Source organism: Zingiber officinale, chromosome 1B, assembly GCF_018446385.1.
Source record: "Zingiber officinale cultivar Zhangliang chromosome 1B, Zo_v1.1, whole genome shotgun sequence".
Taxonomy (NCBI): Eukaryota; Viridiplantae; Streptophyta; class Magnoliopsida; order Zingiberales; family Zingiberaceae; genus Zingiber; species Zingiber officinale.
Genome location: NC_055986.1, coordinates 134,107,054 through 134,123,694, shown reverse-complemented (window position 1 = coordinate 134,123,694; position 16,641 = coordinate 134,107,054). Strand labels below are relative to the sequence as shown.

The 16,641-nt window shown below is 39.7% G+C and overlaps 1 protein-coding gene across 1 annotated transcript; it reads right to left on the bottom strand.

Moving 5' to 3' along the window:
• Nucleotides 1-1,299: 1,299 nt before the first annotated feature.
• Nucleotides 1,300-2,535, bottom strand: LOC122042393 (E3 ubiquitin-protein ligase PUB23-like). Its single transcript, XM_042602499.1, has one exon. It carries the CDS (start codon nt 2,533-2,535, stop codon nt 1,300-1,302), a length of 1,236 nt encoding a protein of 411 aa, XP_042458433.1.
• Nucleotides 2,536-16,641: the final 14,106 nt, after the last annotated feature.

The following is a 16,641-nucleotide window of genomic DNA, read 5'->3' as shown; positions in this document are numbered from 1 at the left end:
GTCAACTGGCCGTTGACTTGGTCCGGGCACCTGGACTGAGTCCAGTTGCCCAGATGGTCCAGGAGCCCGGAACATAAGTTTTAGCCATTTGCGACGTGGCGCATTCCGTCGCGTCGAGAATAAACTTTTATCCCATTCCAGGCGCCTAGAACCCTTCCGGTGCCCCGAGCAGGGCTATAAAAGCAGCCCTGCTCCCAGAAGCTAACAACAACAAGAAAAAGAGAGAAACAACACTTATAATTGATTCAGTTTCAGTTTAGCTTTCTAGTTGTGAGATTTAACTGCTGTAAGACACTTCTCCACCCAGAGGAGAATTTTAGTAAGCTTTACATCTTCCTTGGATTAACAACCTCCTGGTTGTAACCAAGTAATTTCTTTGTGCCTCGTCTTTTTTAGTCTTTTAATTATTTTTATGCAAGTGTTGATAATTATTAAGCTATAAAGTTCGAGGAAGGTTCATTTTCCTTGTAAGGTTATTCATCTCCCCTCTAGCCGGCCGCCAAGGATCCTACAGTCACGCCCACACTGCAAAAGTTGGCGGCCGGCAAAGCAGCTAGCAAAGTGTAGATGGCCACCACCAGCACCCGGTCGGCGGCTGGTGAAGCTGCCAGCATGCAACTGACGGACGAAGAATGGAAGAGGGAGAGAGGGCATGGGCTTATCCGAGAAACGTCGACGGAGGGAAGAAATGAGCGCGTAAGGGAAAATCGGGCCTACTGATGGAACTTAATTTTCGTTGGTAACCCACATCTTCCCGACGGAATTTAAGTTCCGTTGATGATAAATTCACCGATGGAATATAGATTCCGTCAGTAGACATCTACTTTTGTCTTACAATAATTAAAGTTTTCTCGACAGAAATCACGTTCCATATATCGAAGTTTTCAGATAGAACTCACATTCCATCAGTAATCTCCCATGGAACATGACTTCTGTCAGAGAATACCGATGGAAATAATTATCGTAAAAAATTCTGTCGATATTCTGACTAATATTTGTAGTGCTTGATATGCATTTCAGTATTGACATATGGATGAACTTTGCATTCTATAAAACAGTAGCTGCATAAAATAATAAAATTGGTTGATAGATTGCTCTATCTGGTTTCATAGAATCGTAGCCAGTTCTAAGATATCGGTCGGAAGGCATTCATTAATTAAATAGCAATCATCAAGTTGTTACTACCACCAGTTATCTACAGATTATTTAACTTTCTTCTTTAGATCGATATGTTCCAGACCTAGAAATTAAAATCTGAAAATATAACTTATTTTGCAGAATTTCAAAGATTTCGTGGCTTCATGGAAAGCAATAGGAAGGGAAACAAGGAGACTTGCTCCACTTCTTCATGTGCATGGCGAGAATCTTCTTCGCCATCATCTTGGTCATCCTGTCGCCATCCATCTGCACCATTGCGAACAGCCTCGTCACTCCTCCCACCTGCATCAGCTCCTCCGCCACGGCGTCGCCGCCGCAATTCCTGCACACCAATACAAGAACCCTCACCGCCCACTCCGTCACTTCGCTCGACACCCCCACCAACCGCGCCGCCACCGCCGCCAGTCCCGCCGGGTGCGCCACCAGCTCCGCCCGCCCCTCCGCCGTGCGGCACATATTCTCCAGCACGGCCAGCATTACCTCACATTTCCTCTTGTCCACCGCGCCATCCTCCACCAGCAGCTCCACCATCACGTCCACCAGCCCTGTCTCTACCGCCTTGCACCGATTATCTCCCCGCGGAAGAACCTCCAGGAGGACGGTGAGGAGCGCCATGGTCGTCCTCCGGCTCGCGTTCTGGTCTTTCAGCACCTCCACGACGGCCTCGATCACGTCGGACGGCAACCGGGACTTGAGCTCCTCTCCGACGACCTCGAATATCGAACTGAGGAGTAGAGCCGCGCCGACTCTGCCCTGGTACGACCCTCGTTGCAGGAGAGAAGCGAGGGAAGCGATGAGTTCGCCTTCGTTGCGCTCGGAGACCACCTTGAGCGTCTCCGACGACGGCTTGAGGAGGTGCAGCGTGACGGCCGCCTCGTCGATTAAGACGTTGAGCTCGTCGGTGATTTCCAAATATGATGACGGCTCACAGATCAGCAACGAGGCCACGAGAGACGTCACCCCCGCTTCCTCCATGCTAAGTAATGTATCTACACATCCGCCTGCATCAGCGCCGCGGAGAAGCAGAGTCTTGATCTTCTTGAGAGCTCTCAATTTGCCGTCGGAATGAACGGACCGGTCACGGAGGTCTCGCAGAATCTCAGATATCTCGGGGAAGGAGACAAAGGCGGCGATCGTCGTGGTGGTGGACCAGGAACGAATGAGGCGGAGGAGGGTAGCGTTGGGGGTGAGTGTTAGATCCGTAAGCCGCTGGTTAGTGACGGGACAAGTGTCGTGGTCGGCCAGCCAACGGCTGATGCTGCGGCGGTCGTACGAGACACCGGTGGCGACTGTGACGGGATCCTCCATGATTTCGAGCGAGATCGGGCACAAGAAGAAGGGCCGATAACCACTTCGGCCATGTTGAGACATATCCATCCTCTAATTCCTTCCTTCCTTCCTTCAACGACTGCCAAGAATATAAATGGAGTTTGCTGGTCAAAGAATGAGATTCGCCAACGATTAAAGGTCAAATTATCACGTACCAAAATCGATGGGCTGAGATCGACAGCTTTTATTGTTTGCTTGGGTCAAAAGCACCTATTCTCTCTAAGAATGTCACCATGTAAGATGCATGATGGTTGCTTTGGAATTCATTTTTTTGGTTATAAGTATTAGTTTGGACTTTGAATCGTATATATATATATATATATTATTAATCGCCAATTCAGGCATATACATCTCTGACTTGCTTGTTAGAATTAATTATCCACCCCCTTAAAATAGAAATATATCCATAAAAATGTCATCTTTGAACGCATTCAACAACTTTGGCCAGCCTCTCTCAACTTTCCTGTCTGGTTAGTTTAAGCAAAAATTAGTCAAAAGTTAATTTGACTAAAGCAAGGTCTTCTACCATATTCAGCAAGTGTTTGTTTATCCACCAATCGCAAGGGTGGGGCGGCGTTGGACTGGCAGGTTCGCAGTTTGCAAAGGGCTAGTTGAGAGCACTTGGAGCTCCAGAAAAGCTTGACAGCTAAATTTTCACTGACGAAGGAGACGGTGGTGGGTGAGGACTGAGAAAATTAACACGGCCAAGGAGGCAATGGGAGAAGGTAACCTTAAACAGGCAGACTAATACGAGATTTGCTTAATGGGTCGGAAGAAAAGTCTACTCGCCCAAAGCCCACCAATTATCCGTCTTTCTCCTCATCTTAATTCTTATTTTATTTTATTTTTTAACTCTGGTTGGCCCCACCTCTAGCGACTGGTGCCGCTATCTCCGCCGCCGGCACCCGGCTGGCGCAGGGTGGCCGTCGGCATCCCGGCTGCGGTATTCTGGATGCGCGAGAGGCAAACGTCTCAAAATAGAGAATTAGCTAGCTAGCGGAAAGTGCCGCCGCCGGTTCTTAAATTTTTTAGCATTTTATTATCTCTAAAGCCGGCCAAATCGAGAACACTTCATTGTCACAATAACAAACAAACAAAACAAAGCAAAATAAAAAAACTCAGAAGAATCAACTTACAAGAAAATATTGATATTTATTAGTAAATTATATTTTGATTAATATTGATATTGTAATTGTGTACATTTAGATGTTGTTAGAAAATATTATTATGATTAGGGTTGATATTGATAGTTGTTGATATTATTTTAATTGATGTTATATTGATTTAGTGTTTATAGTTATGTATCTGTTTTTATAAATATTAAGTTATATTTGATAAAAAATTATTATAGTGATGAATTTAAATTCCGTCCGAGACAGATTTAAAATTCTTTGTTGAATTAGTTTAGAGGTAGATAATTGATTATTTTTATGTAGTGTGAGAAATCACCATGTTCATTAATTTTACAGCAAACTTCCCTTTAAATTGGTAGTGGTGGAGTTGGCAAAAATCTGATCTCAGTCAAGCTCAGAGAATCGGTCGGTTGGTCATCACTCAACAATTCGGATTTAGTCAATTTCCATATTTTAGTTTTTTTTAATTCGAAATTACAGCTATTACGGCGGTTTCAGATTCATCCACGCCTAATGTTCATTATTGATATATGAACATTATTGATATTTGAACGGCCCCATGAACTGACAGAGTTAGATTTATCTAAGGACGTTGATATCAATAGGTCTAGGTGTATTTTTAGCAGATGTGAAATGTCTTTTTGAATATTCTATTTTATTTTTACATACGTTGTCATTATTTGACGAAGTTCTCGTAATTTATCTCTCTTTCAAACAATGAGAATCTACCTTAGAGGGATCGTTATTGAGGTAATATTTTCACCTTTTGCTATAATGATTGATACATGAATTGCCCTAAGAGGAATAATGCCAAGGATATATTTAAGATTTTACATTTTGGAAAACGTATAATAAGTTTCATCAGACTAATAATATATATTTATTTTTAGAGAGACTAGAACAGATTTCATAAGAAAAATTGAAGGTCTTCAGCTTATAAGATAGACAATTTCTATATTTCATCTTACTTTTCTTTCATTTTACATTTCGGTGGCATTGATTATGGTTTCAATTTAAGACATTAAGAGAAAAGGATTTTCATAGTAGATTAGGATAGACATGGAGCAAAAATCTACCTATGTACATTTGGTGGCATTGATTATGGTTTCAATTTAAGACATTAAGAGAAAAGGATTTTCATAGTAGATTAGGATAGACATGGAGCAGAAATCTACCTATTAGATTAGCAAAAGGCTTTTTAGAGTTTAAGAGAGTATATCATGAGTTCCTCATTTGATATTAGAGATTTCTTTTATTTTATTCCTAAATCAAAAGTAATAGTTCTTTAATGAACTTATGCGAGTAGTCATCCATTTTTGTCATTGTATCTTTTCTTACCAGGCGGAGTAAAATAATGTTAAATTAACAAGTTTTGCCTCTGAATATTTCATTCTTATGTAACTATAAAAGTTTATGTTAGTGCCTTCCAGCCAGCTATCTTGACCATTGTTAGACAGAATTATATTGGCGTTATATATGAAAATTTAACCTGCATTTGAGATGTGGAGATGGAAAGCGTTGGACAATTTACGATCGTAACATTAACAAAGGAAGAATTGGACATGTTGATACAAGCTCGGGCGGCTAAGATGATGGAGCAGTAACAACAGGCGATGCCCGAGCGCTATGTAAATGAACTCGTAATGTCAGCAATGAGACTACAGGCCAGCAGCAGACACTAAGTGGAAAATATATCCGCTTGGGGGCCAAATAAGAAGCCGACCGATACATATGGGGATGCACCGATCCACTTTCACCGAGTGTTGTTCTACATCCTTTTAGAGGAACAAGGCCGAGCGGATAGAGAGCAAGGATCCTCCTCGGACGACGCGCCTATCCAGGATGAACGGAAGGGAAAGACACCAAGGATTAATGATTCCCCTGAACGGATCAACAGGTAATTCTCTCAGGGGATCCTGGAGGACCCACTACCACGACATTACATGTCATTGATGATCAAGGAGTACAATGGGATGACCAATGGACCCATAGAACCATCTGATCAAGTTTGACAACACGACCACACTCCATCAGTACACCGATGGAGTGAAGTGTCAAGTCTTCCTCATCACTTTTTCTAGATTAGTACAGAGGTGGTTTAGACGTCTGTCGATTGGATCAATCCATAACTTCAAGGACTTCCGGGCAGTGTTTCTGTATCATTTTGCCAGTAGCCGCTGTTAACAGAAGACGAACGTTAACTTGTTCATTGTGAAGCAAGGGTCCAAGGAGGCGTTGAGGGCCTAATCAAGAGGTCAACCAAGTGACCATGGATATCCTATCGGTCACTTCAGAAATATTGGTAAGTGCCTTCTCGCAGGGACTTACAGAAGGCGAATTCTTTCACTCACTCATCCGGAAGCCACCAAAAAACTTCGACCACCTGCTCAAGCGCGCTAGGGAATACATCAACGTGAAGGAGGCCCAAGTGGCACGAAGGAAGGAAGTGCTCGCTGAACATATTGCCGCCCTGAACAACGACTGACCAGTAGACATCAACCACGAAAGGGCCCCCGAGCAGGACCAACATAGCCGTAATAGGAGCCCTGAGCCCATGCTGTGTAGCACGTGGAAGCAAAGCAACCGAAGGATGCGAAAGACAGGCCATGGACATCGTTGTTCTGCTCCTACCATCGCTCGGTGACACATAATACGCGGGACTGTTACTACTTGAGACTAGTTTCAAGCCGACCAGCTCCTCCAGGATATCACCATCGTTCACCCTCTCCCGATCGGCATCATCGATGCCAATCAGACGGATGATGGGAAGAAGAAAGACCGATAGCCGAGCAGCGTCAACGCCAGCCTCAACAAAGAGGTAATGCAAGTCCCGCCCGGGGTTCGGCTGAGCGGGCTCAACCTTCAGCTCGAGAGGAAAAAACTGAAGCAATGCGGCTCAGGGTGAAATCGGAATGATCACCGGGGGCCAACCGATGATGATTCCAACAGAGTGAGGAAGTCGCACGCTTGGCGATTAGAGATACATGATGTGGGATGCAACAAGGAGAAAGCTGAGGGACCATAGATCAGTTTTGGACCTCGAGACCTAGAGGGAGTGGAGATCCCTCATGATAATGCATTAATCATCCAAGCGGTAATAGCTACTTACACTATTCACTAAACTTTTGTGGATACAAGTAGCTCGGTGAATATCATCTTCAAGAAGGTGTTTACCCAACTGCAAATCCACCGGAGCGACTTGCAGCCCTTGACGATCCCGCTGTACGGGTTCACGAATAATGAAATATTACTAATCGACCAGGCTCGATTGACCATATCACTCGGAGAGGAGCCTCTCAAAAGGACAAGGACTACAAATTTCATCGTGGTAGATGCACCATCTGTCTACAATGTAATATTGGGCCAACCGGCCCTGAATGAGTTCCGAGTCGTAGTGTCCACCTTCTGCCAGAAGATCAAGTTCTCGGTGAACAATTCAGTGGGCGAAGTCAAAGGTGACCAATTGGCCGCTCGACGGTGCTACGTCAAGATGGTTAAATCCGAGGCTAAGGCCACTCGGAAGACTCAGAGTTTGGAGGTGAACACAATCATGGAGGAACCTCCTGCACTGGTCTATGATGAAAAAGAGGAGGTTCAGATCCATCCAAGCCGATCGGAAGCCACAACCTTTATCACCGCCGATCTGACAGATGAGAGGAAGGCATAGCTGGTCACCTGCCTTAGGCAAAACCACGATGTGTTTGCTTGATTAACTCACGAGCTCCCGGGTATCTTGCCAAGCGTGGTGCAACACGAGCTTCACGTCCGACCGGATGTCCAGCTAGTGAAATAGAGGAAGAGGGATTTCAGCTCCGAGCAGAATAAGACCATACGAGCTGAAATAGAAAAATTACTGGAGGTGGGTGACATCCGTGAGGTTCAATTTCTGAGCTGGCTGGCCAACATTGTGCTAGTCTCCAAGCTGGGTAACAAGTGGTGAGTCTGCATCGACTTCCGCGACTTAAACAAGGTTTGCCTGAAGGATTTCTATCCCTTTCCATGTATTGATCAAATAGTGGACTCCACGACAGGCTGTGAGCCGATCTGCATGCTTGATGTGTACTAGGGCTACCATCAAATGTCGCTTGCCAAGGAAGATAAAGAGAAAGTCAGCTTACAACATCATGTCATTCAGACTGAAGAGCGCCGATGCCACTTATCAAAGATTGATGAACAAGGTATTCCGATGGCAGATCGGTCGGAATATGGAGGTATATGTCGATGACATATTAATAAAATCGCTCTGAGCCACTGACCTTTGTGTAGACGTCGAAGAAACCTGCCAAATGCTGAGGGCATATGGAATCAAGCTGAACTCGAGCAAATGCCTGTTCAGGGCAAAGAGTGGTTGCTTCCTCGGGTACATCGTGACCGAGCAGGGAATCGAGGTAAATTCGAGCAAGTTGAAGGCTTGTAAGACATGCCCCCACCTCGCAACTTAAAGGAGACTCAACAGTTGACCGAATGGATCACCGTGTTGTCAAGATTTATCTTCAAATCGTCCGATCAGAGTCACCCATTCTTCAAGATCTTGCGCCACGCGATAAAATTCCAGTGGGGTGCGGAATACGACTAGGCACAGGAAGAACTTAAGAAATACCTTACCTCCCTACCTGTACTAGCGAAGCCCATCGTTGGCGAGCCACTATGGATATATTTGTCATCAACAAACTATGCGGTTGGCTCAGCGTTGGTGCTACAGAATGACTCTGAACAACAACCAGTGTATTTCTTAATTCATATATTGAAAGATGCATAATCTCGCTACACCAGTCTCGAAAAGTTGGTGTACGGGCTAGTACTCGCCGCTCGAAGGGTTCATCCATACTTTCTCTCACATCCCATCATGGTGATGACTAATAGCGGGCTGGGAAGAGTCCTCCTTAACCCAGAGGCATCTGGACAGTTGATCAAATGGACCATCAAGCTGAGTGAGTTTGACATACAATATCAATCTTGGACAATGATTAAGGCCCAAGCCTTAGCTGATTTCATCACTAAGGTATAGAACACTGAGCCAAACGCGACTTGGAAGATTTATATGGACTACTCATCCACCCGGCAAGGTAGTGGAATCGACATCCTCTTAATATAACACGTGAGGATAAGATGCAGTTGTCTGTATAGCTAGATTATCATGCTACAAATAACGAGGTGGAATATGAGGCCTTGATAGCTAGCCTACAAGCAGCCCGGCATGTGGGAGCCACAAGTGTCCTCGCCCATTTGGATTCTCAGCTGATAACTCAACAACTATTAGGGACGTTTGAGATAAATAATGCTCGGCTCAAGATGAAGATAAGTTTTTAAGAAGTAATAATACAAAAGGTCCCTCGATCGGACAACAAGTATGCTAATGAGCTGGCTAATTTAGCAAGTTCTTTATCTTTGATTATCATAGATATGTAGGATCGAAAAGTGCGATAGAGGGGGGGGGGGGGTGAATATCGCACTTTTAAAAACTTTTCTTTTACTTGTTTAAATCGAAGTCATGCAGCGTTAAAGTAGAGAACAGGTTCAGTTACTTGGTTCAGAGCCTAGGTCGACTCCTACTCCAAGGCCCGCGATCCTTGATCGCACCGATGGATAATCCACTAAATCTCTTCTTTTCGAAAATCTTGGAAAGAAGCAGTGCATACAAGATGCAAGAATATAAGATAGTAACAGTCTACTATCTTATATAAATTTAAGTACAATGCAAAAATAAAAGTATACCGACAGTATATAAAAGTTAAAGCTCGGTCAACACTTGAACGAAGTAGTTGCTTGCGTGTAGACGAGTTGTAGAGCAGTAGCACGAATAGTAACAACTAGGACATTGATGAACTCGAACCCGACAGATTACGTTACCCATCTTTGGACCTCGAGCTCACTTTTATAAGAGTCATCGACGTTCGGTCGACCGATGACTGATCCCCAGGTTCGATCGATCGAATCCACTCCCTTCCTTCTTTGCTGAGATTCGCTGAGATATGTTCTTCGAGCATTAACTGATCTTTAATGGTTTGGTCGATCGATCCCCATGTTCAGTCGACCGAACAGTGACCTTCCCTATTCATCGAGATCTTGAATTAATGCGCCATTAATGTCTTCATTGTTTGGTCGACCGATCTCCTGGTTCGATCGATCGATCAGCCAGTCTTCCTTCTTTGCTTCGGCTCGATCAACTTGCTACCATGTCATCATTATTCGGTTGACCAATCAGGCTGAACTTGCGAAACAATGTTAGACAATAATCTTACAAAATAGATATTAGCACAGTAATAATATATCTAATGCATGAGTAATAGACAGTTCAACTATCTTGATCTTAACTTGGAAACCTTCCTGGTTTCTTCAGTTGGATTAGCGATCTTAGGTTGTTCCCTTCAGGAACACGACCTCACTGTCGCTCCTCTGGTTGTTTACCTCAACATACCTGCCAAACTTTGATCCTCCAGATCTGTTTGGACTTTGCACTTAGCTTTGATCGGCTGGCCAGGACTTTCTCTCGATTTTCAATCCTCCAGACCTCTCGATCTCACTACCAAGTGTCGAGTCCTCTCGACCCACCTGGTCTTTCCACCTGGGTTCCACGATCTGCTAAGACTTCTCTTGCCTAGCTTCCAACTAGGTCTTTCTTGGTTGAGTAAATAGCCTGCACACTTAGTTAATTTGTTAGATCACAACAAGACTTAACTTGAATCTTTGACAACATCAAAATTTAGGTTTGATTCTGGTGTAATTTGCATCAACAACCTCCCTCTTTTTGATGCTTGGCAACTAAAGTTCAAAGTAAGTTAAAATATACAAAAATAAATAAGTAAACATTTTTAATTTTAACTCTCCTCCTGAGTTAAACATCTTCCCCTGAATTCACTATCTCTCCCCCTTTGACATACATCAAAAATAGGGGAAATAATCACACTTAAGTGAAGTTTGATTTTGAAAATTTATAAAGGCAAAATATTCAAATAAGAAAAAAATTTATAAAAATATAGTGAAGTATAAAACATTTGGAAAAATTTCGTAAAATAAAATTTTCAAAAGGATGAAAAATAGTGAGTATTTGAAAAGATTTAGTAAAGTTAAAACTTGAAAAAAATTGGTAAAGTAAAATTCTAAAGAAATGGTTAAAAATTTGAAAGGTTTAGTAAAGTGTAAATTTTGAAAGTTTTAGCAAAGTTAAAATTTTAAGTAAAATTTTAGCCAGGTTAAAATTTAAAAAAAATTTCAAAATTGTAAAGTAAATAATATTGAAAAGGTTAGGAAAGGTAAAATATTGAAAAGTTATTAGGGAGAAAATTTGAAAAATTATAGTATAGGTAAAGGTTTGAGAAAATATATTGAAAAATTACTAAGGAACAATTTTAAAAAAACTATGAAGAAAATAATTTGAAAACTATAGATAAAATTTTGAAAGATTTCAAAAATATTTTGTTAAAAGAAAGAAAAAGAAAGGGTTTTGAAAGTTTAGTTTGAAGCTCCCCCAAAAATCGATAATTTCCTAAAAGTTCAAGCATGGTTTAAAAACTAAAAAAAAAATATCCTTATGATAAAATATCCAACCTTTGTACAAAGCTAACTACCACAAGGTAATAGCTATTGACTTGGGTTGATCAATTTGAGCATTTGAGACTAACTAGGTTGTTACTAGCTAGTAAACTCAAATTGATCAATGTATGTTGTTTAAAGTCCAGATTTATAGCAATGCACTGACATAAGCATTTGAAATCTTAGGCTAGGTCCTAAGCATCTCACCCATTCTAAGTTATACAATCAAGGGATTCTACTGTGCTTGTAAGATGCTGGCTGCTAAAACTATGGATCATGCAATTCTACGGTAAGATCTAGTCTATTCTAGAAAAATAAAATATTTTAAAATTTTTTTGAAAATAAAATTTTGATAGGGGAAATTTTACAAAAATAATTTTGAAAAACTACTAAGTAATATTTTCATAAACATGTTAAGTGAAAAAGAAAATTATTCTATAAAACACATTCCTAATTATCTTCTTAAGTTACTAAATTTAGCTTCAGGTAAAGGTTTTGTAAATAAGTCGGCTAGGTTAGATTTTGAGTCAATATAGTTCAGTTCGATATTTCCTTTAGAGACATGATCCCTAATGAAATGATGTTTAACTTCTATGTTTTTAGTTCTAGAGTGAGGTATTAGATTTTTAGTTAGATTTATAGAACTTAAGTTATCAATATATGTTTTCATATTTTTATAATCTAGATTAAAGTCTTTTAAGGTATGAGACACCCATAGCAATTGAGCTATATATTCGCCCATTGCTATGTATTCGACTTTAGTAGTAGATAAGACAATACAATATTACTTTCTACTGAACCAACTAATTAAAGAAGGTCCTAGCAGTTGACATCCTCCACTTGTACTCTTTCTATCTAACTTACATCCGGCATAATCTAAATCGGAATGACCAACTAATTCAAAATGTGAAGATCTAGGGTACCACATTCCTACATTAATGGTTCCTTTTAGATATTTCATTATTCTTTAACACATGATAGATGGGACTCTTTGGCGCGTGTTTGATAGCGAGCACACATACTTACTGCAAATAATATGTCTGGTCTGCTTGTAGTTAAGTATAATAGGCTACCTATCATGCTTCTATAATGTCTTAAATCAACCAATTTACCATTTGGGTCACTATCTAGATTAATGTTACTAGTCATAGGTGTTTTTAGTGCTTTTGAGTTTTCCAAACCAAATTTTCTAAGTAGATCTTTTGTGTATTTAGTTTGATGCACATAGTTGCCTTCTTTAGTTTCTTTAATTTGAAGTCTAGGAAATAATTTAACTCTCCAACTAAACTCATTTCAAATTCAATTTCCATTAAAGTTATAAATTCTTTTAAGAATTTTGAATTTGTTGATCCAAACATTATGCCATCGACATAAACCCGGGCTATGAAAAAATCAGAATTAAGGATTTTTATAAAAAGTGTAGGGTCAATTTGACCCTCCTTAATCCCTTTTGAATTTAGAAAGCTATACAATCTTTCACACCAAGCCTTAGGAGCTTGTTTTAATCCATAAAGTGCCTTTTTGAGCTTAAAGACATAATTAAGATTTTCTAGATCTTCAAAACCTGGTGGTTGACTTACATAGACTTCTTCTTTAATTTGTCCATTTAGGAATGCCGATTTAACATCCATTTGATATAATTTGAATTCTTTGTATACTGCATAGGCTAGCAACATCCTAATTGATTCAAGCCTAGCTACCGGGGCATAAGTCTCGTTGTAATCTAGTCCTTCGACTTGACTAAACCCTTTGACAACTAGCCAGGCTTTATTCCTTATGATTTCTCCTTGATCGTCTAACTTATTCCTAAATACCCATTTGATGTCAATAACTATTTTTCCTTTTGGTGGAGGTACTAGATCCCAAACCTGATTTCTTTCAAATTGACCTAATTCTTCTTGCATTGTAATTATCCAGTCGGGTTCTGACAATGCATCATTTACAGTTTTAGGTTTAATTTTAGATATTAGTGCTATTTGACTTAAGTTCCTAAAGACTGATCTAGTTTGAACCCTTAATTCGGGATTACCTATGATTTGTTCAATTGGATGATTAGGATTTGATTTTATTGTACGTGAGTAAGATTTTTCAGGCTGTTTAGTTTGTGTTATTTGTTCTTCTTCTTCTTGATTTATAAAACTATGTTGATTATTAGTTGTGATATTATTTATATTTTCATCAAAAGTTACATTAGTGGTTTCTTCAATTGTTAAGGTAGATTTATTGTAAACTCTATATGCTCTACTTGTAGATGAATAACCAATAAAAATTCCTTGTTGAGTTTTTGAGGTGAATTTCCCTAAGTAATCTTTAAGGTTTAAAATATGTACATTACATCCAAATACTTTAAAATATTTTATGTTTGGAATTTTATTAAAATAAATCTCATGAGATGTTTTATTCAGAAATTTATTAATTATAGTTTTATTTTGGACATAACAAACTATATTAATAACTTCAACCCAAAAATATTTAGGTAAATTATATTCATTTAACATTATTCTTGCAACTTCTTGTAAAGTTCTATTTTTATGTTATACTAGACCATTTTGTTGTGGAGTCTTTGGGCATGAAAATTCATGATGATAACTGTTTTCTAAACAAAAGTTTGTAAAATTTTGATTCTTGAATTCTCCTCCATTATCACTCCTAATTTTCTTAATTTTTATTTCTTTTTCATTTTCTATTTGTTTGTAGAAATTACTAAATATTTCAAAAGTTTCATATTCATGAGTTAAGAATTTAACCTGAGTCTATTTAGAATAGTCATCTATTATTACTAAGCAATAAAGACTTCCATTTAGTGATTTTATTCCATGAGAGTCGAATAAGTCTAAATGTAATAATTCAAGTATTTTATTAGTTCTATTTTGATTAGTTAATTTATGGGTTGATTTAATTTGTTTTCCTTGTTGACAGAGATTACATATTTTATTTTCAGGATTTCCTAATTTCGGTAGTCCTTTAATTAATCCATTTTTGTTTAATTTTAGTAAATTCCTAATATGGGTATGAGCTAGTCTCCTATGCCACAACCAAGTTTCTTTATGATGAGTTAGAAAACACTTGGGTAATGTTTTTGGTAGATTAATTGAATAAATATTTTTATCCCTAAACCCTTTTAGTAATATATTAGTTGATTCAGTGTAACTTATTAGCCATTCAGAAGATATGAACTTTACTTTGAATCCATAATCACATAATTGACTTATACTAATCAAGTTATAATTAAAATGTTCAACAAGCAAAACCTTTTTAATTGATATATTTAATTGAAATTGAATTTCACCTGTACCAATTACCTTTAGTTTGTCGTTGTTTTCAAAGGCAAATGATCCTAGATTTTTGAACTCAATATTTGTAAATTTGTGTTGACCCCCAGTCATATGTCTAGAGCAGCCGCTGTCCAAGATCCATTTTTCTGGAGCTTTGGATTCCTACACATAACGTAGGAGTTGAACCAAAGTTTGGTTAAAGGATTTTCAAATATATGAGTTTAGTTGTTAGTGATGGATCGAAAGCGCTAGAGGGGGGGGGGGTGAATAGCGCTCGTGGCTATTTTTCGCGATTTAAATACAGAGTTGAAGTGTAGCGGAAAGTTAAAGCAAACACACAGAGACGCAAGTGTTTTACTTCGTTCGGAGCCTATAGCGACTCCTACTCGAAGGCCCACGGTCCTTGACCGCTTTCGGTGGGCAACAACTATAATATCGGAATGATTACAAACTGGAGTACAATTAGTGCAATAAAGAAACTATACCAACGAACAAGAAGAATAGTGAACTTTGGAGTTGATTCGTTGGAGTAGCAGAGCGTTGTTGAGGCGTTAGCAGTAGTACACGGAAGAGCTCAGTTTTCTTGTTCGGAATTCGATGATCTGAGCTGCACCTCGAGGCCTCCTTTTATAGCTCTGCAAGGTCTGATCCAGATCCCCAAGTCTCGGGGTCAGCTTTGACCCGAAGCAGATCGGTCGATCGATCCCCACGTTCGATCGACCGATCAGATGACCTCCACCGTATCTGATCCGTCCATCCGTCGCTCCGCTTCGATCTGGTCAAACTTTATCCCTGGGTTCGGTCGACCGATCCCAAGGTTCGGTCGACCGATCAGTCTCCTCTGACCCGCACACCTCGGCTTGATCCAGTCGACACCTATCCCAGGTTCGGTCGACCGATCCCTGGTCGAGCCTGGTCCAACTTTTGGAGATCTGATCTGGTAGCTTGGAGGTTCGGTCGACCGATCCCAAGGTTCGGTCGACCGATCCTGGTCAGTTCTAACCCTACATAAAACTGTTAGTTATCTGCAAAACAGAGTTAGAACACAAAAAGATAATACGATAAATAAAATTGGCAGTCATCGGGCTGACCGAATCTGAGTTCGGGCTTCCAACCGGAAACCCTAGGTCGACCCGACGCCTACTATTCCCTCTACGGGGAACGCGTCCTCACCTACTCCACTCAGGAGATTTACCTGATGCCAGTCCGGTCCTCCAAACCGACTGGACTTTTCGCCTAGGGTTACCACCCCCTAGGACCTAGAGTTATCGCCCCCTAGGGTTTTTCTCCACCTAGGGTTACCACCCCCTAGGACCTAAGGTTTTCGCCCCTTAGGGTTACCACCCCCTAGGACCTAGGGTTACCGCCCCCTAGGGTTTTTCTCCACCTAGGGTTACCACCCCCTAGGACCTAAGGTTTCCGCCCCTTAGGGTTATCACCCCCTAGGACCTAAGGTTACCGCCCCTTAGGATTTTCCACCTGCCTAACCGCAGTTAGGACTTTTCTGCACAATTGTTTAAGCTCATTAGATAACACAACAACTTAACTTGAACCCTTTGACATAATCAAAACATCGGTTCGATCGTCGGATGCTTCCTGCACCAACAGTTAGATAGTATTTTAAAATAGTGTTAATTCAATATTAAGTTTTAAAATTATTTAATTAAGTTTTAAAATAATTTAATTAGGTTTTAAAATAATTTAATTAAGTTTTAAAAATAATTTTCTTTAGTTTTAAAATGATTTAATTAAGTTTTAAAAGGATTTAATTAAGTTTTTAAAATAATTTAATTAAGTTTTTAAATGATTTAATTAAGTTTTAAAATAATTTAATTAAGTTTTAAAATGATTTAATTAATTTTTTTATTATTATTATTATTTAATTAAAGTTAAGTTTGAATTAAATTTGAATTTGAATTTAAGTTTTTAATTGAATTTGAATTAAATTTTTGAAAAAGGTTATTGAACCATGTTAGATTCAAAATTAGCTTTGGGTTAATCAAGCAAACTTCCTTAGGATAAGTTTTCAGTTTAGTGGCGAAGCATATGACCTTCTTGTATATCAACGGTAGACCACTTGCTGAATACTTTCTAAAATAGTCCCGCCCAAAAAACTTAATACTAGGTTTTGGTCTAACTAGCCCATATTTGACTGGGTTAGTTTCGGTCAGATCCACTAAGTCTAGTGCACCAGGTATAATACACAAGATTCA